Source organism: Macrobrachium nipponense, chromosome 4 (genome assembly GCF_015104395.2).
Source record: "Macrobrachium nipponense isolate FS-2020 chromosome 4, ASM1510439v2, whole genome shotgun sequence".
Lineage (NCBI taxonomy): Eukaryota > Metazoa > Arthropoda > Malacostraca > Decapoda > Palaemonidae > Macrobrachium > Macrobrachium nipponense.
The window spans coordinates 140,888,265-140,910,422 of record NC_061100.1 but is presented as its reverse complement, the minus strand read 5'-3'; the positions used below and the strand labels follow the sequence as shown (position 1 = coordinate 140,910,422).

The following is a 22,158-nucleotide window of genomic DNA, read 5'->3' as shown; positions in this document are numbered from 1 at the left end:
AAGGAAATAGTATTTCAAAAGCACGGTGTCAAGAGGTCACAGCAAATGATTTCGCATCCACGAAAAAATAATGATAATATCTGTGATCGGAAGAAGCGTAGAGCTGCAAACATTCACTGTCTGATTATGACGAAAACGAAAGAGCTGAGAGAACGCGTCAACCTGGAGAGCGAATGAATAATGACTCTCCAGATTACACGTTCTCTCATTATTCATTCACTTCTTACCTTAGTTAAATGTTGGCACTTGTAACGAATTGAACTGTTAAGGGTGGCACTGATTTATTTTACTGATTTAACAAGCAGGTGAGCATTATTAAGGGGGGGTGGGGTTCGTCTATAATTGTTGTGATTTTAAAACTGGCCCAAGTTCAGTGAGGGACACGTTCATCTACTACACCTATGTCAGTGATTCTAATTATCCTCTATCAACATATTTGTTCACACTAGACCAAACCCGGAAGTAAGCATTAGGTAATTCATTATAACTATACAATAAAGAATTTCGCTGATTCATGCACTACCATTTCTGAGAGTTATAGCACTTTCTCTTTGCCTCTTATGAAGCTTGAAGAAGGTGTCACGACGCAGCGTTTGGTAACCCAAAAGATGAGTATCCAAAAGCGAAGCTGACAAACTTTATGGGAGGCTGCTTATGGGAATTTGTCTCGTAAAAATATATCAAACTCGACCAAATGCAGAAAGTGAAACTCGGTAAAAGTCATATCTACGAAATTTTGAAAAAAAAAAAAATTAAAAATAAGTTACTAAACCGGTGATAATCGACCCAAAAATTAATTCTACTATCGGATGATATGAACAATTATGATGTATTTCACAGAATATTGCGGGAAACTTATTTATTACCAACGACTCATTCACAAACGACACTTTGTTTGCAGATTATTCCTGCGTTTACAGGACAGAATTGTGAGACAGGAAGGAACCCCAATGCCTCAGCATTCTTCATTATGAATTGTATACAAATCTACTTTTGTCCTGTGGCAAGTCGGGAGAAACATTTATAGCCAACGAACTGGTTCGCAACTGAATATTTTGTCTAACGGCGTCGAAATCTGATGGCATTTCCGAAATGTTCGCCAGGAGAACCTTCGGTAGCTTATGGCGGCCAAGGAAATCGACGCTAAGTTAATTATCAAAGCTGTTCCTGACAATGTACCCCGTCCACAAGTTCTACAACCACCTTTCGATGGGCTGTAAACAAAGGTCTTAATGGCGACACAAAAGTTTTTTTTTTAAGAAGTAATTAATGTCACCATCTAACAACTGCTGTAGACAACAATATAATCAGAGAGAGAGAGAGAGAGAGAGAGAGAGAGAGAGAGAGAGAGAGAGAGAATCTCCCGGGGAATTTCGTAAGCCTCAATAATAGCACTGAAGCCACGAAGAATTACATCGTCATCTTCTGGTAGAGAAAAATTCTCCACCACCTAGTGAGTGACTTGCTGGAAAACTGACAGGGCGATGCATAGTGATGTCCCCAAATAAAAAGAAACACAGAAGGAACTAGAAGAGATTAAGAGATTATATATAAACAAGGATACAGCGTTAAACTGAGTTTCATTTAGAAGTTACATGTATAATCACACAAACACGCACACTGGAAAATGCCAAAATGGTCTCTTAATTTCTGTGGTTGCTTCTGACGACCTAAACAGTGAAACACATACTACATGATGCTTGTTCCACGGGAGTGGATCGCAGTCAAAATTATATGCCGCTGATACCTCACAACAAACCTCGCTGATTATATATATACTATATATAATTGGTGTAATAGATATATATATATATATATATATATATATATATAGTACCATATACATATATATATATATATATATCATATAACTGTAATATCCTAATTATTTAATATAAGCCATATTAAATATGCATATAAATGCCACTGAGCTACCTTACACATATGTGTACATGTACCTATATATGGGTGTGCCAGAGTAAACAGACGTACACGAATAAACACCCATACACCACTCCTCTAAGCATCTACAGAAGTTTAGTGGGTACGTGACTGACCACGCCCAAGCGTGAAACAAACAATGCTTCAATTACAAAGTGGAATTGCTCTTGTCAAGCAAAATAGCGTTGTTACCAACCATTACATAAGCCTAAAAATTACAATAATAAAACACGTCCATTTTCATGTACTAGCCAAACGTAGCAAAACATACAGTAGCACTCTCTTGTTACAATAATATCCTTCAGATTTCACTTTCGTGTATTTACTTAAGAATGAATATAGCACTATTAGGAGGATATGTCAATGCAGGAGCATGTTTTGAAAATATATAGTAACTGGAAACTTAAGACAACAGCCGAGTAAACAAAAGCAAACACTGCGGGAAGCAGCAGCACCAGCAGCCGCCTTTTTCGTATGGTGTCATTTACTACATCTCGCCAGACTTAACTGGACCCGAAACTTGCGGGAACGAGACAGACGGGGAATTCACCTGGGACTTCTCTAGCTATGTTCGGGAGAGAAAGGGAGGGAAGTCCTGCAGTCAAGAGCATACAAAGGCTAAAGTAACGACCAACCAGAAGAACTAATAAAACCAGAAATGTTACAACTCCCTCGAAATGAGATGAAGTCAGAAGGACAAAAGTCGAGAAACACAGGAATCCTCCTCCACGGAATGCAAGAAGCACTAAGACAGGATATAATTTTTCAAAGCATGACTTTCAATGTTAAAAAAAAAAAAAAAAAAAAAAAAAAAAAAAACAAATAATTTTCAAAACAATTCCCTATATTGGACAGTTTCATACTCGACCTGTAAGAAAACTGACACCATTAAAAGTAAACTTGAATTGCGTCCTTTACCAAGCGATTACGATGTCTGCTCTTCTCCGACTCGGACAGAAAGCGCAGTTCTCTTGTTGCATGGGACTGTGTGCAATAATTAATGCCGGTAAATTCCATTTGCAATAAAACCAAGCTTATTGTTTGCGTTGATTTTGTTGCAGGAGATTACTGCTCTAGTTCTCCCTGATATCAACAATTACCTTCATTCATTCCAAAACATTTTTACTATAAGGATCCGTTGTATTCTCCAGTCACGTTTTCCTTACTGGCAATACCCTTAAATGATCAGGTCTGAAAATAACATTCAAGTGATCAGTGCGTTCACTTCCAAATGTATAGATCAAGTGAGTGAGTGTGTAAAATTATAGCTTTTATAAAGTGGGCCATTCAGTAAGACAATTCTCTTACCACTAAAATAGAGCAAAATATACAAAATTCAAACTTCAGCCAGTGCGAAACTGCCGGACATCAAAAAACATCCACAAATGACTCATAAAGAATTACATACCAAAAATGAAATTTAACAAGAATATCACAATCAAATATATTTTTCGAAGTATTTTTAAAAGTAATTATAAATATATATATATATATATATATATTATATATATAATATATATATATATATATATATATATGAGAGAGAGAGAGAGAGAGAGAGAGAGAGAGAGATTAGTTTCACTTGAAAAAAAATTTCTTCTCGCAGATTATCTTGAGGGAAAGATATCCCCTCCTCTTAAGTCAACGCAGATAAGATTGTTAAAACTTGCCGTCTCCATTATCTAAACCCTCCTTCACTACCACTTGAATTTTGAATGTGTTTTTGTTATAAGATAACAGGTTTAAGGCAGAAGGCTGCTGCTGCTGCTAAAAATGTTCATTCGATGGGGCGACATCTACAGGACTGCAGTCGCCGACAAGTACAAATGTTAGTTAGAATGTGGCAGCATGTGAAGTGCCCAGGTTTGTTTCTTTACTACAGGGAATTAGCACACTAATGACAACTCGCATCTCTTCGACGTCCAAATGGGACGACATATTATTACATGTTAAATGATTTCTGTTGCACCGATTAAGATGTACTGCTGCACCGATTCTCAACACATGACATGGTAATCATTGAAGGATTATGAAGCCCCCCCCCCAAAAAAAAAAAACCAATACACAAACTTTTTCATTATGCAAATACTCCAATCCCATACCACTGTACTGTAAAACACTAAGCCTTGCCTGAATTGTCAACAAGAACAGCCTCGACTATTTTGTAAGAGTTTACTGGTCTACACTAGTCCTAGTTTCCTTCAGTACCCTACCATCAAATAGGGGATCCATATGTTTAATGGCCTGTACTGGCACAAGGCCATCTTATTCTTCACCAACCAATCACAAAAATATTTAAAACTTTCATTTACATTGCTTATCAAATTGCTTCATCTATGTGCAACATACAGCATAAGACCAGCGATTACAACAATGATAACGAAATTTAAGAGACACTTCGCATTTCTACTGGATTCATCAACAAATGAAATATTAGCTAGACAAATTAAATTCAGTGATAACAGTTAAGGGAAAATAAAGCGCGTAACACGCACATTATGACAGATTGGCACAGAATACATTAATGACTGCCAACCCGTTTACTAACTTAATTTAATTTTTTTACAACCAATTATTATCTACCTTCTACAGAAAGAAGGTCACAAATAACTAAGAACAAGATGATGACGACCTCCCTTACTCTTTTTCATTACTCTAAATCCTTATCACCACCAAAATCCCAAATAGTCTACCCTTCCTGTCTTGACAAAGGCACTACTACTATAGAGCGATGCAAATGACCTCTAAATCAGACGCCCTCTGGTGGCTTTTTTTCTTTCTTTTTTCCCTCGAGGATTTGTTGTTATTAAGCAAAACAGACAAGATTCATTTCATTTGCTCAGAAACGCTCAGTAACAAGAGGGAGGAATGAGGCCATTCGATTCAAAACAATAGGGGTGCAGGTGTTGCGGCCAGAAACGGAATTTGAGCGGTAGAAGAATCTCTCCACAGTAAAACCAGAGTAGAGCGTATCCTTCTTTCTTTTCATAAACGTCCACGGTAATATCAGGTATTTATTATAGGATAGAATCCGTTTTGAATATATTAACAATTCATAGGTAGTGTATTAACAGTGACAAAAGAACTGATCATAAACTACATATCGCAAATGCCTATCCCAAATTCTCCATCCGTTCCAGTGGGATGAATGATCTCCATCTCATACCAATGAAATAGTAGACATCCCAGGCGCGTCCAAGAACCAGCCAGGTAAGCCTAAAAATCCTGATGCTCATTTTTCAATTTTTCAAACACAGTAATAGGCGAAGCATAGACTGTTTAAAAACTTGGTGCATAATGACGAATCGGCAATTTCATCATGTAATTGAGAGCTATGAGTCTAGCCACATTAAACAGGAATAAATAGTGGAGTGAAAAGGACATCTGACATCCTAGCACAATACACCTTCCCTTCAACCCAATGCCCGAAGGCCATATACTCACCTGAGCGGAGGAGCTCCACACTTTTAAAAAGTTTCAAAGGCAAATTCGCGGCAAATGCACACTTCGCCTACAATGAGCGCACAATTTGAAAAACCTCTCACGGCGAATGTTATTTCAAAACAAGAATTCACTCAGCAAGGAGTCACCGGCCACAGCATCCAAAGATATACGGACTATTCAAGATAGGGTGCGAGGGAGCCACCTCATACACACCCTCCCTCTTCACTGGTCAAAGTCATTCTGAGACTGGGAGCGACGAGCGAACTCGGCTAGACCCAACACTCGCTCAGGCAGACTCGGCGACGAGTCGGGGCCGACATAGTCACTACTTGGGACTGCTGCGGTCCACCGATGCCAGTTGATATTTTGGTTTTCTTAGCTCTTTTATCGAATTAACATTTAGTGAAGATATCTCTCTTCTCTACGAAAATTTGATAACAATAAGTTGAAGAATTACGTAACAATTACGAATTATCCGTACATATAAGAGTCAGGCAAGATTTTCTATTTTTTTTTTCTTTTATGGTCAGTGGCAGAAAGAGCAAGAATGTGTAACCACTTGTTCCGCTGTTGCTCTCAAAAAACACCATTCCTATCACATTCCTTTCACAATACTTTTAGTATTCAAATGAAGCTATCATATCCGTGGGATGAAATCTGTAAACAGCATCAGCTGATATAGAGGAACTACAAATACCTGGTTCATCAATCAAGGTCTCTTTATATATATCTCACTGATTAATTTTAATTTCCTTCAGTTAAGGTCAGTCAATGATTAACAACATCTCAGGTGTTCGCAATTCACATCTCAACTTATTCCAAACCATCCCATTCCGCTTCAAGCCAGACACACGCACACACACACAAACGCCACAACCATATATGGGTAAGACCCAAGATTTCAACATCGCCGAAAAAACTCGTGTGGAATAACTCTGCTGTTGCTGTATCAACAGCTCCTCCCACAAATATGAATAAACGTACCGATCCACTTCATTGAACAACTACAACCAATAAATACTCCAAGAGAAAATGAAATCCAAAGACTCTGAAAGGCCACTCGCAAAGCCTAAGCCAACGCCAACAGCAAAAATAAGAACACGGTGTATGCCCCGAGGAAGATCCCCCACTCTATTCATCCCTCTGCCCCCCCACCCGGGCCCTTCCCTGACCAAGAGAAGAAGGAACGATGAATCGCCTCCTTCATCCACGAATGCCTCCACTCGAACATGCCCACCTTACATACCTATAGGAAACAACAACCGCTTTCTATGTCAAATTAATTTGGCGATGCAACGATTCCCACACGGAGACAGCAATAAGATAATTCTGAATTCCTAAATATGACTTGTTTTATGTTGTTTTTCCCACCGGGAACGCCCTGCGTAGGGGCAAGAGGAGCAGGATGACGATGCTAGGGTTCATCTGAGCCCTCTGCGGCTCTGCCCTCTTCTAGCCTCTTCCCCCCCCCCCCCCCCCCCCTCCCCAACAACGTAAAACCCTCCACCCACGGGGTGACCAATCCTCTTTGGAACTTCGATCACGGATCCTACGTTCTCTGACCACGATTCTCATATTCCTTTTCGGCAGGACCCACCGAAGTCCTAATTTTCTGACATGGAAGTTAAAGAAAGCCATTTCTAACTGGTTTTCGAATAAAAAAAAATGTAAGCTTTTGTACATATCAACTTCATAATTGAGGTTTCGTTCAGATATGAATGTCCAGCACACTCCGGCCCATTAATAAACAATACGAGCACATCTATCAGTGGGTAAAAAACAAACTCTCTACGATATACTCAACTGCCGGCAAGAAAATTACGCAATCACTCCAACTACATAATAACCATACATGACATGCGTTGTTGCAATGCTACACAAGCAACCAAATTTCTGCATAGTACACACACAGTCAAAAAATGATTAAACATTGACGACAGAATGTGTACCGAAGTAATGAAATGACAGTAACAAAATTGTACGAAAATAGGTGCTTTTGTTTGTGGGGTGGTTTGTTTTTACGTTGCATGGAACCAGTGGTTATTCAGCAACGGGACCAACGGCTTTACGTGACTCCGAACCACGTCGAGAGTGAACTTCTATCACCAGAAATACACATGTCTCACTCCTCAATGGAATGGCCGAGAATCGAACCCGCGACCACCGAGGTGAGAAGCAAACACACAAACCAACCACGCCACTGAGCGTGTTACTGATTCATGCTGCCTTTAATCTGGAAAACGTAAACTGTCTTTTTGGCAAGTCACCGACACTCCAAACAATATACATTTAATTCACTTTGGAAGAAATTAATCTTCAAATACCGAATATAGCCTTCTTTGCAGGGCAATTTCTGTAAGAACGTTTTACCTAAGTTACTAAACCGTGTGCAGTTCTTAAGATAGTCTCAATAAAACTGTTTTGATCAAATATAAAAGAAAACTTTTATAATTCGACAGTCGAATTTTCCAAATGCTTTCTTAAAACTATGTCTCGTTTCCCACAGGCATCCATGCTCGCGTTAAATGCCAAAAAGAAAAGCAAAAAAAAACACACACACAACTTGTTTTGTAAAACCGAAGTCAATAATGCATCAATTTAATGTTGTTTCTTTACCACTCTTAAGCGTGGTTAGAATGCTGAAATTACTTTAGTTTTCCAAACTTTGTTTTTATGTACAATTTTGCACAACACAGCGATTCTCCATCTCTAAAACTGCGATCAGGCGTTTTATTACACTTAAAATCTAAAAATTGACATAAGTAAATGAACAGGAATAAAAAATTAACGCATTTCACACTACTATATATATCTATATATATATGAATCTATATATATATTGTAAAGATCGACAAACCCCAATCTTCTAAATCTACGAAAAACAAATCAGTGATTGGAATTCGATATACCCATGACTGCTAAAATGCAAAATCATTCCAGTAATGAAACTCAAAACAGGAATATCCTTGTTATATGTTTAGAAATCTGAACAGGAAAAAAGTCAGCAAAATACTGAACTGCCGAATTTGATTAATGCGGCCAAAGAGAGGGAGACAGGAGAAGGTTTAGTCAATATTAACCGAGCGATTTTCCCCTCCCCTCATCGACTTCCGATCTTTACATATCGTTAATTCCTTTATATATGAAAAAAAAATACTCTCCTTGAAGATGGAAACTAAAAAGATAAAAATTTCAGAACCTCATTAAAACAGATCGTAAAAATGGAAGCGCAAAAATGATGTAAAAGTAGAGGGGTGAAATAGAGAGAGATGAGAAAAAAAAAAAAAAGCATGGAGGGGAGGCTATATTACGGGATGGCTTTCCCTAAGCCCGAGAGGGCCAACAAAATTTGGGGACCACTAAATTGAAAAACTTTTTCCGTGGCAGTTTATATGAAAATGGTGGCAGAATTTATGGGCTCCTCACAGAAATTTTAAGCGGATATCATAATGGATACTGAAATGTGCGCATACAGCCTGATGACTTGCTACGGGACAAGCATGAAACAAGCAAAAATAGCTGTTTCCATTACATCGTTCTTGCTGATACAAATTTACGTTTGTACTGGTTCTACCTGCTGTTCATAGCATCTTTTCTGTATTGTTCTATGAATGCAGATATTGATACAATCTATCATGCGAGACGTAAACGCTCAGAAAATGATGTTAAGATCAGTCAGTAAATAAACGGATGTTAAAACATCCAGCCATTACATCATTATGTCATGCGAGACACTATTCATGTTTTGTTTAATGTGGGGAATAACTCACTCAAGCAATTTCCTTTTTGTTTGGCTCGGCAAATTATGGGCTGCATTTTTCACCCTCTTCATCCTCTTCAAGGAATTCATTATAACAAAGACAGCAGAAACTTCCCTGAAACAAGAAATACAATGCGACGGTTTTCTTAATCGTTTCTTATCCGAATAACTCTTTTCTTAACCTATAAGTTAATATGATCATGTTTAGAAGCAGAGGAGTTATCATGAACGCCTCACTTAGCTGATGACAACATTACAATCAAAAGAATACATCAAACTTGAAATCTGTGACCGAGAATCATTAAGATATATATATATATATATATATATATATATATATATATATATATATATATATATATATATATATGTGGGTATTAATCTTACTTGTATCAAGTCATACTATGAAAATCCCACAGTCCGTCCTTTGTAGAAGAGGAACTTCCGTTTACAGTGACAGTTAGAGAAAACAATAGTTTTTCAATCCGAGTTATGCAGGGAAGTTTTAAGTGAATGGAGAAAAAAGTCCTGATGAATATGGATGGGCCGTAACTTCTTTTCCTTTCTCCGAAATCCTGAATTATTCTCTCCCTCTTCCACCCATAACGGCGAGACTCTGTTCCCCTTCATTTTGCTTCTTTCTTCTTTTTTCTGGGATATATGGAATGACTCACGCTGATCTTACAACCAGCTAAATGTTTCGGGACTCTGTCGTTAAAGACTCACATTAAACTTTTATTTTGCAAGAATCGAAACTGTAAATTACTACTACATCAACAGAGATAAATCAACTTCATGGTAAATATGGAAAGGAGAGCCTTTCCTCTATCTTTCAGACAGTGTAATCCTGGTAGCAGGTTATTATCTAAGAAAAACTATAAATATGCTTACAGAGCAACTTCTCAAAAACTTTAGATAAAACAAGGGGATTGAAATCTTCATGTATGTATTCTGAAGGTTGGTTTGTTTGTTTGTATGGTGCTTTTACGTTACATGGAACCAGTGGTTATTCAGCAACGGGACCAACGGCTTTACGTGACTTCCGAACCACGTCGAGAGTGAACTTCTATCACCAGAAATACACATCTCTCACTCCTCAATGGAATGGCTGAGAATCGAACCCGCGACCACTGTATTCTGAAGGGTATGAGGACAGACTTTGGCTTAGAGAATGCATCAACATTTCCCTTCCTCCAAACAGATTGGAAACTTGCAAGTCCGACTAACTTTAGGAAAATAGAAGTGATCTTAGGAGTAAAGAAATCAATATCCATTTCAATGAAGGTGGGAAAGATCCCATTAAGGTTTATGTCGTCGTAACTGTCTAGCCACAAAAGCATTGTTTTGACTTCTGTAAATCTGCAGGCAAGTGAGGCTCTGGAAAGCATGACTTCTGAAGAAGCTCAGTGAAAGTATGCCATAGAGGGTCCGATCAATTGTTACTTCATGAATGATGATGATCTTATTTTTCACAGTAGGCGAACTTACTTACATGCAGCATTAAAGCATGGCTTATCTTTAAGACTTTATTACTTTATTTCAGAAGGAACACTCCTCTCGATAATGGTGCTAAGATCATTTAGACTTCTATAAATATCGCTCCCTTAGTTTAATTAGATCGTAGTAAATACAATCTAAACCGGCCTCAGATATCAAGTATATGCTCTTCTTGGAAAACTAACGACAGGATCGACCTCACCCATCGCCACATTAACCTAACTCACCCTATGACCGCAAGATACTATAATCCCTGTAACATCTGTGATTCCAAGGTCAAGATTGTGGCCAGATTGGTGTATGGGTTCATTCATTAACTGCTCACAACCAGAAATTGTGGCAAAATCTGAAGCAGCAATCACATGATTATAGTATACATATATGTGCTAGTAACTGTGTCCAGCCATTTAGTGTGACGAAAACCGTAATCACCAACAAAAATGAAACAGCCTTGGAGTCAGCTTCCTGAACTGCTGCCATTTTGGTGTGGTATGTTAACAGCCATGTTTTTATGTTTTATAATGATGTAAATTTTTATGAAGGCACATGTAAATATCTAATTTTTAAATATAAACTACAATGTAATTTGTATTTATTGTAATAGCCAATGTAAATATTGGAATAAAGCTAATTATTATTATTATAATTACTTCATATCAGTACATAAATTAAATTCAACAGTACTCCTTTAACCACACGCATTATTTCCTTTCTGTTCGAATACCTGTAAAATTATACTTTCCATGTTGTTCTAGAGTTTTGCAATGCGTTATTCGTTAAGTATTTGCGGTTCAGTAAGGTGGTTTGTTTGCTTTTTATGCTTTTTTTTTTAAATAATACCACTGACAGAAAGCGGCCAGTTCTTACAACTAAGCTGATTTTCAGTGTGTTTATTCTCTTTGATAAATTAACAAAGAAATTTACATTCTGTAATGTAGAAAAGTCGTTGTCCACTGAGTTCATAGAATGCTACTGTATCCTTTGCTTTTTCACAGAGATTATTTCAATAAAGTAATGAAGATCTCATATTATCCCCTGCAACTGGTTTTCACCAAAGCTTGACAAAAGAACTCTAGTGATTGCAAAAGAAAAGACTGAAGAGTCAGGAAAAGGAGAGAGAGAGAGAGAGAGAGAGAGAGAGAGAGAGAGAGAGAGAGAGAGAGAGAGAGAGAGAGAGAGAATTTTATTCATTAACATATAAATGAAACTTAAAAATCACCAAGTTTTGAAGTAAAATTTCTTGATATTTTTTTCATCCTTGAGAAAGCCACAACATAAACAAAAGCGAAAAAGAACAAAGGATCCAAGATTTAAAATAAAAAGAAGTTATGTCGTAACAAAGAATTGTAAAAACTGTAAACACGACCCAAACTCGCAGGTTGATGTCTAGGATCGGCGAAGACTCGACCTGCCTGACAAAGGTGAACAGGGCGGTGATCCTCTTCGAGGAAGTTTCAAGGAGGTAACTGCGGAATCGGACAAGGCGCTCCTCCAACGGAGTGTACGAGTAAATCTCACCCATCAACTCGAGAGATTTGCAGGGCCAGAAATGCAAGGAAGGCAGCGTCCTGAAATCGAATAAACATCGTCAGACGTGTTTACGTTGCAATTTACTTCGTTGACACTTCCCGGAGAATGCTCGTTTAAGGGATGCGCTTCCAGTGCGAGAGGTTTTCGTCTCTCTTGTCACTACTTACTCGCTTAAATCTTTCCCTTCCCTTCAAAGACAGAAAGAAGAAGAAGAGGAGGAGGAGAAGACAGGCAGTCCGAAAGAGAGCTTTCTATCTACCCAGATTTTCTGAGTATTTGTCATCAAACACGCCTGATTACGAGAGATTACCAAACACCTGGTTTTACTTAGAGAGAGAGAGAGAGAGAGAGAGAGAGAGAGAGAGAGAGAGAGAGAAGAGAGAGAGACCAACCTGAAATATATGATGCTCAACAATTAATGTTATCTCTGTATGTTACATATTTATACACAACTATCCTATGGCCACTTATGCAGGCATGTGGACATTTGTGTACAGACACAATCTCAACAATACATATTTGGTATAAATATGTACAAGATTAGTGACAGACAGATAATGGGTACGGACACATAAGAGAATACCTCCTTCAACTTATACACACCTACACAACATATATGTAATATGATACATACATACATACATACATTCATATATAGTGGTGTATAGATTGTACCTGCTAATACCAGCTCAACGAAAGGACTGCTTTCTGAGATAATTATGGTACCAGCCATTGGCAAATGCCTTTTTGAAATTGCTGATCTCAGAGCGAAAACAGAGTAAAAATAGTTTCGGAATATTTATAAACTCTAGAAAAAAAATGGCAATCAATGATGCCAAAGACTACAATAGGAGATGAAACTAAATAAATAATAAAAAAAAAACATTCAAGGTACTCTCATTCAAATTGACTATTCTTAAGTAAAAGAGCACACAAGTAGATATAAAGAGGTTAAGGAAATATATATAATACAATACTTTTCACTATTAAGGAAATAGCTATAGACATGGAATTAATTATGCAAATTGCAATAAGAAAAAAAAAACTATCCGGTATCAAAAAAGAGATTAGCAAACAAAGTTCATTCGAAAAATATTCGGTTTAACCGGATAATATAAAAGATTAACTTTTTATTACTTGGCTCACAAAGCGCGAATGGTCCGTCTTCTATCCTTAATCGATCCATTAAGGCTTTCGGTCTCCTCGAGTGTATTGTGCATCCTCCCTATTCTATTCACTGTGGCTCCTGTGCACCTCTGGAAAGACCCGACACACAACAAACCAACCTATGAATCCCTACTACAATTCCCTTTGTATATTTCTTTCCACCCACAACCGGATCGATCTTCCGCCCGAATATCATCGAATATGGCGTCATTTACATAGCGATTTAGGGACACCTGGGCGTGTAATGCATTAAACGGATGGGAGTGGGCGAGGAAGATCCAGCCTCGTAAAACTCTCGCCGAAGCCTCTCGTCAGATTCCATCCTCAGGAATCCCAGCAGCCCGTTGTCCCCCCCCCAGAACTTCCTTCAGACCTCACTTGAAATGACGATCCTTTTTGTCCTTCGAGTGGGTCCTCCATGTGACCAGATTCCATTAGGAACAATCCGTTTTCATGACAGAAATTAGGATCTGGTATTTTACAGGTTGATAAGCACTTTCGGGTGTCGTCTGCGTCATCCGGGATATTGACCACGTAAAGACCCCGTTCAGTCTTTATCTTCAAAAATATATATATATGGTATGCGTCACACAATATTAATTAACGGATTTTATTATATATATATTTTTTTTAGAGAGAGAGAGAGAGAGAGAGAGAGAGAGAGGAGAGAGAGAGAGAGAGAGAGAGAGAGGTGGGGGGGAGGAATCTCTTCTATTTCTAATTTACCTTTTAAAAACTACAGTATTCTCATACAGCAAAATAATTAAGTTACACATGTGACATAATCCACAGATTTGACCCATCGAGTAACCCTTAACGCCAACGCCTTCGCCATAATGACAGCTGCACAGTAAATTTATGGTTCGGTGTTCGGGTATAGTGTTTCCAGGCGGAGAAGCACCCATGCGTGGGTTTCCCAAACAGGGAAACACACACACCTTGAAACCCAAGGCCACATTTTTCTTGCTCTTGAATTTTACAGTGTAGCTCTCGTTAGTCGTGAGACAATTAAATCAAAGTAACGAACTCAGGCACAAAATGAGACAACCCATTTAAATACACACACATACACACTTATATGTATACATATACACACACAGAGAAAGCAATAAATGTCGTTTACTGTTAAATTCCAAAGAGTCTCTGAGAAGTCGTCGTTCCCCAATCATTCGGTAATTCGAGCCCCCCTGATGACGGATAGCTTATCACTTATAATGTTCCCCTTTCGATGTAAGTTACTCCAAAGATGAGTGAATGTGATACCAAACGACGACGTATGTAGCTTACTGTTTGTGCATATACAAAATGTCATGGTGTTTATGACACATTATATATATATATTATATATATATATATATATATATATATATATATATATATATATATAATATGAATCTTTATCACATCACCGTGATTCATATACATACATCGAGCTACAAATGTCCTTTTATATCTAATTCGCTCTACCTCGGAATGAATATCATTTTCATATATGTTAATCGAAGGGGAAGTTTTTAGTTGATAATAATTTCGTTCTCTCGTGGGTTCGAACCACCATCACCCAGCGGACTGAGGAGAAATCAGGACTTCAGTGACGTTATCGTACTTGTTGGCCGAATAGATAACAACACTGAAGTCCTGATTTCTCTTCAGTCAGCTGGGCGCTGGTTCGAACCCACGAGAGGACGAAATTATTATCAACTAAAAAATTACCCTTCGGTTACCATATATGAAAATTTATTAATTCCGATGTTTAGTGTATTGGATATAAAAGGACATTTGTAGCTCGATGTGTATATGTATGTATATATATATATATATATATATATATATATATATATATATATATATATATATATATATGTATGTATATAGTGTGAAAAATATATTTATCCTTTATTCGCCATATAAATCTGAAGCCACCCGAATGACATATTACCACAACTAGGGAGGAAAAAAATGGGAAAGATTAACATGAGAGTTACACCATTTTTTAAGCAAAGCTTTTATAGAGCTGAAAGAAAATTATTTTACTGAGGAGTAACTAAGGTTGGAAACTAAACATTACACCATCAGCGAAGAGTCCAATTTCTAATAATTAAAATATTTTTTCAAACATATCACTACTTAGTAACATTTCTTTAATTCACACAAGCTTAGTTCATATGATAACCTACAACTCTCAGGAAATCTAGTTCAGCGAAAAATAGTGTTTCTACATACGCATACATTTTTTTTTCTTTTTGTCAAAACATTTCTGATCAAAAGCTAACATCATAAATTTTTATTATCATGTCTATACGAATGTAATGCACCCGCATCTCCACCCTTGGTGAATACCTTTTCAAAAACCTCCCTTGTGTAAATTTGGACAGTTTCTGAAGCAGTTACAGAAAAAAAAAACATGTTAGACTTAAATTTGGAACTTCACAAAAGGTGCACGATATGTTGCGCCCTGTACCTAGAGTTGATGCATACATATGTGTGTGTCTGTGTGTGTGTGTGGCAGAGAGAGAATCAAAGGAGAATGTTTTGCAATTATTGGTTTCAGGCCATATACACTGAATAAAGGAAAATGGCCAGACACTTGTCGCATCGTTACAACCATGAACTATAATGTTGGATATTTCTACAGTGGTTTTGTATCTAGGCCACACGACAAATTTCTCATAATATGTTGCATAATAAGCATTTATTATCAAGTAATATTTTCTATCATACACACATCTCAAGGTCGAAAAAAGGCAGTGTTTCTTGTTGTTAATTAAAGCATATTTTGATTGCCGTCGCCCAGCCCGGGCCTTGCGTCTCTTAATATCTGCATCTATGTACGAAGCAGAGTGATGGTATACCCCACGGTTCCAGCCATTTCAGGACAGTTGGTAACGTTCTTGCGGTCGAGATTGACGTTAACGACCCTTTCTTAATTCCCGCTATTTTCGACCCACCTTTCTGATGCGTAATCTCCGAAATAAGACAAAACGTCGCCAATGACATGGGACAGAAGATACAAGCTCTACAGCCCATGGACCAACCCACACCCCTTCAGCCCATCCTTCCTTCTCCCGACTTCAAACCACGGCCGAAGATCCTCCTTGCCTCCCGCCTAACGTCCATCCATCCCGCTAATAACACCCTTAGTAATGACCTGTTTAGCGCTATCCGAACCGTCTATTAGCCGATAATTTGGAGGGGTCTCTTCCACCTTCAAGTGAAAGAAAGGAAGGCTGCCTTCGAGGGTAAACCAGCACATTGAAAGTACGTGGACGCCCTGTTACCCTATCAGCAAGAGAGAGGACGTTGTCGGGAGAAGGACTCTCCTTAGGAATAAACTATTAAGACTTACATGGTTTTTCTGAATAGCCATTTGCCGTTCAGCCTTTTCTCAGACGTACCTGGAAGAAAATGACAAGCATTAAAAATGGCAGCAGCATCAATGACCTTTTTTTTAACCATTTTTTTTTTTAAATATTACTGACTGCATATCCAAAGAGAAATATTTACAACATTTCTAAAAGAGCTGTTTTTAATTTAGTTCAAAAGCGAATTAACATCGATGTCAGAAGTATGTGTTCAGTTATAATTCATAATTATAATTAAAAAAAATAATCTCAGAAGATAATTCACTCAATCCACGCAAACTTTGGGAAAACTTCCACACCATGAATTCGTTAATAATATTAAAGAGTACATGACACCCTGAAGACTGCATGACCACAGGCGGATTTAACGGGGGCGACTGGTCACGTGTCCACCCCCCCACCCCCCGCCACCTCATGAATATGAATAATCAGAACAACGTTTTCGATCAATAAATCATTATTAGTAGAAAAAAATTGTAAAACAACAAAAACAATAACAACACCAACAATTACTGCTGTGTTTATGTATGTGTGTACACATATATAATTATTAATATATACTATGTGCCGTACTTGTGTACGGTATGTGATAATCCTAAGTGGCCGCCCTATGCAAGATTTCTAGATCCGCCACTGTGCACGACAAAGTCAAAAATAAAGATGACAAGTAGGAGTTTCCTTAAGCAAGTTTCCGAAAGAACAAGAATGACTCTGGGGCATATTTTTTGTCAATGAAACAACTGTTTATTGTTTGTTTGTATGGTGCTTTTACGTTGCATGGAACCAGTGATTATTCAGCAACGGGACCAAACGTGACTTCCGAACCACGTCGAGAGTGAACTTCTATCACCAGAAATACACATCTCTCACTCCTCAATGGAATGGCCGAGAATCGAACCCGCGACCACCGAGGTGGGACGCTAATACCATACCCACCACGCCGCTGAGGCGTTTAAGCAACTGTTTATGTGAGTTCCTCAAGGGAGACTTTCCCTGAAAAGTGGAGTAAAAAGAAATTTCACTAAAACATTTTTACTCCACTCAAATTTGCAGAAACTGATGTGAAAAGCATGAAAATCTAACACTAAAATGAATACACTGGAAGTGATCAGCAAAGCACGAACTGACGCCGAAGGCTGCCGGATAAAGTGAGCAACCCAGTGAAGCCTTCTTAATGGCCATAATTATAGCTCCTGATCTAAAATGCTCGCAAGAAGTGCAGTCCAGTTCCTGGACTTGTAAACTACCATCGTACTTTTCTTCAGTTCCTTTCCATTTTCATCATTTTTCGGGACGTACATGCAAATCTGTTGTAGTTAGAAAAAATTGATGGATTCATAAAACTTAGATTTTATATATATACATAAAATAACTCTCCATTTGTAACACTAAGACATAGCGAGCTGCTGCAAGATTACACTTCTCGAGGGTCATTATCTGGCAATGAAGCAGTTGAACTGCATATTGCCAGATAATGTGCAGTTCAACTGCTTCATTGCATGATAATGACTCTCGAGAAGTGTAATGGCAATGAAGCAGTTAACTGCACACTACAAAGTCCATCATAACAAGAAATAAAGATGAATATACGAAAAACGTACTTCCTGAAAACCCTTCCAGAAATCCGAGAGTGGATTTTCTAACCATGAATCTCGACTTCCAAAAGACGACGAAAAAAGGCTTCGCAACATATAAAGAATATACGAAGCCACAGAAAGGAGACTGGTTCGTTTTAGGAGAACCAATCACACACTTGAGACTTTACTCAAGACAGCTCGAAGGGAAAGGAGGCCCCTTCGAGATTTTACGAGAGCTGACAGAAGCGTTGCCCATGTGAGAAATATTGCCCACCAGACCATATCTCTCTCTTTTTCTGTGTGTGTGTGTGTGTGTGTGTGCGTGCGTGTGGGGGGAGGGGGGGGGGTGGCTAGCGTGCGATTGTGTATGTGTGCGTGAGAGATATATTGCTCATCAGACCTTAGCATCATCCACTGCGTCTGTGAAATATGTTGCTTGTTTGATCTCGAACTCTCTTTTTCTTCCTCTCTCATGTAAGAATGAGTTAAGTTATAATTCCAATCAGATCTGTCACATATATATTGGAGTCACTTTGTGAGAAGTGCTGCTTACACCATTTCAGGATTTTTTTTTTTTTTATCCACGAGTCCAAGCCTAGGAGAAAAAAGAAAAAGACTATTGCATCAATTTGAGTTTAGAGCCTCTTTTTTCCCCTTTCCCCTAGGCTGTGACGGATAAAAGCGTCAGGCTACCTCCTCTGCTTGTCATAAAATCATAGTTCAACCATAAAAGATATGATGGCGAAAAGAACACAAGTAGATTCAAGTATGAAAATGTCAACATCCACAGAACGACTCCATAAGGCACCCTTAAGGCACAAACAAACGTGACTCTCAAAATATGCCATGCCGTGTGGGCACTAAAAAATAATATAAGTCTAACGTGAAAAATGATATCTGTCACTATAGCCTGCCACATGCAAATATTCATAGGCGTGTCTGATTCCATAGCTAATGCCCTGCCCGTGCTCTAAGCTGCATAATATAATGAAAATAATGTATCTGATATGCGTGTGAATATTTAGCACTTTCCACGTTAGTATATATATATATATATATATATATATATATATATATATATATATATATATATATATATATATATATATACACACATACACACAATTCGCGTGCGTGTATGTAACGAGAGAGAGAGAGAGAGAGAGAGAGAGAGAGAGAGAGAGAGAGAGAGAGAGAGAGCCTCCAGCTGAAAATATCTGGAAAAAAAACATTCCATTACCAGACACTCCAGACTTTCCTACCCCAAAAGCCATCATGTCGCATACAGATAAGACGCTGCTAAGCCAGAATCAATTTCTATTTGCTTGAAACTGGAATGGAATAAGAAACTTTGCAAGATCAAGCAAGATGTACCATATTGCATGAAGTTTGGAAAATTACTTGAGGAGCCTCCCATATACAAGCAGTCCTAGTAGGCTCTCTCTCTCTCTCTCTCTCTCTCTCTCTCTCTCTCTCTCATATGTACAAGAGAGAATGTGACAAAACATGGCGCCATGCCAATAAACAATGTGGTAGCAGTAAAGTGCCCAGTGTTGCCTAGTGAAAGCGGGCACTGTGATCAAGACGAAGATGCCACGGAGTATGGCACAAACAGCACTCAATCAATGTCAACTGGCTTGATGGCACTCAAACAACTCAACCGATTGTCAGTTTCTTTTTCGCGAGGCACTCCCCTCGAGACCTCCTCCTCCTCCTCCTCCTCCTCCTCCTCCTCCTCCGCTCTACAACCCACACTCTTCTGCACCGCGATTGGACGTGTGATAAAAGCGAATTTATTTCTCCCTCTGCGTTGCACTGACCGACGCTGACACTGTTTTCACAGAGGTAACTCCTGGGGGTGACGCCAGTACATTTAATGACTAAATTTTTATCGTGTGGGAATATTCCTGACTGGAAGAACGTTGAAAACCTGACAAAGAGCCCGGTTACTGAATAACCCCCCTCCCCCCTCAGTCTCCATGCATATCAAGTTCTCCAGATATATTTAACGTGAGCAGAGGAGAGGAAGAAAGAGTACAGTCAAACATACATGCAGAGCAGAATGGTGAGTAGATACAGAGTCCTCTCACTATAAGCCGAAGAGGCAACTAAAATATATGCAGGATTAAAATAAAAAAGTTATTCCAACGAATTCTTCGCAATTCTGATCTCTTATTAACATATTACGCTAATTACATGTATCAAACATATAAGGCTCGGTTATACTGCGCACGTCATTTCAATAAAGTATCCTTGTAGCAGTAGTAATATAACGTGCATTATATTACAGAAAACAGAAGGACATATGACAAAGGACGGAAGAAAATAAAAAAGTGAAAATGAGAATGCAATATCAAACAGAAAGCGCCATTACGAAAGGGAATGGGGCAATATTTAGGTACCGGCAGTCATAAAGATCTTACCTGGAAAGAGATGCTGCACAAAAGACACCTTGCGTGCCTCTGCCACAAGCTACCTGGGTGGATTACATTTTAACGACCCCCTCCCCCCCCTCCTCTCCCATCCTCCCACTGTCTTATTGTTGGTACTATACGTTCCTTATGGCCAAGAGACCCCCTGGTTAAATGAGGGACCTCTTTTGAAACGAAAACCATAGTTGAGCGGACTTGGTTCCGCCATAAATGACACAAGAATTTCGAATCGGACCCTGCAGCCTTCGACAGACTATCGTCACGGTAAGAGCGGTGACACGAAGCGAAACTTCAGTCGCCCAAGAGATGCACAACTTCGCCCAGACCTTCAAGCCTGACGCCGAGTAGTACTATGAAAGCAAAGCAGACTCGTGCCAAAGTCGAGGAAATGAAGTCTGAACATAATACAAGTGGTGTATTCCATACTTGCATAAGCTAATCGCATAGGTTTTTATAAACATTTGATACCATTTGTATCATTGAACAGAATTGCGATAAAAATCTCAGAAATTGAAACTCTGTCACTCAGAGTTAGCAATTAACGAATCAGATCCAACCGCAGCTGTCGATGATACAGCTTTACGAGACAGCCTCTGGAATGCATTTGTCGCCGGGGGTGACAACTTGCCACTCAAAACTGGGGCTATAAATACTCTCTCCCTTAGAAAGAATGCGTGTCACTCACACAAGTAGGACTTAGTTCGGTTACAGCCAGACACCGAATAAGAAACTGATGCAACCAAGTTTACCAGTGGAGCGAGGTAGTTTCACAACACGCAACTAAAAGCTCGTACATTTTTGTCCGCTACTCCAACATCGAGACATTCTGTATTAAGAGATCATCTTACCAGAGACATGATACAACACTGAGAAATTATAAAAGGAGGAATTTGTATTAATGTGGCTGTGACTAAACTTTCACTATAAGTAGTATGTTTTCAATCTAAAAATATCAATATTTTCAATTAAATTCCATATTCCATACACAGGTCGACATAGGAGACATAACTTGTCTAACAAAAAAACAAAAAAATAAAAATAAAAACTTTCTATAAATGAAAAAATAAAAACGCAAAAATTCCCTCTCTTTAACGGGAGAAAATACAAAATGTTAACATTTTAAAGGTTTACTTCGGAGAAGGAAAAAGAATGCTCGGAAAGAAAGTGTCTGTGTGAGACCAGGCAGCTAACCGCATAAAACAAAGATAAAAGAACATAACGAATTTTTGCTTGCAAGTTTTATTTTTTGCGCTCCTACTGACACCACGCTCCGCCAGCCAGATGCCATCAAATGTTTAACCCTCTCAATTATCATTACCACGAAACTGCTACCGATACTTATGGCGTTCTTCCGTCAGCTTATCAGTCTTGTGCCACAATGGTGGGAAACACAACGATTTACACTTACACGCTAATATATATATATATATATATATATATATATATAT

At 38.4% G+C, this 22,158-nt stretch overlaps 1 protein-coding gene across 11 annotated transcripts in view; it reads right to left on the bottom strand.

Moving 5' to 3' along the window:
• Positions 1-22,158, bottom strand: part of LOC135211236 (FERM domain-containing protein 4A-like) — a 770,148-nt gene that overhangs the window by 77,153 nt on the left and 670,837 nt on the right. The window contains exon 1 of one of the 11 annotated variants that reach the window (XM_064244505.1): positions 16,686-16,721. The exons of 8 other annotated variants lie outside the window; for them this stretch is intronic. In XM_064244505.1, coding sequence (XP_064100575.1) covers positions 16,686-16,706 — 21 coding nt within the window. In that variant the 5' untranslated portion in view covers positions 16,707-16,721. Of the gene's footprint in view, positions 1-5,385; positions 5,676-16,685; positions 16,722-22,158 lie in introns of those variants that run through there. 2 more of the 11 variants (XM_064244506.1, XM_064244507.1) reach the window with 2 other exon arrangements.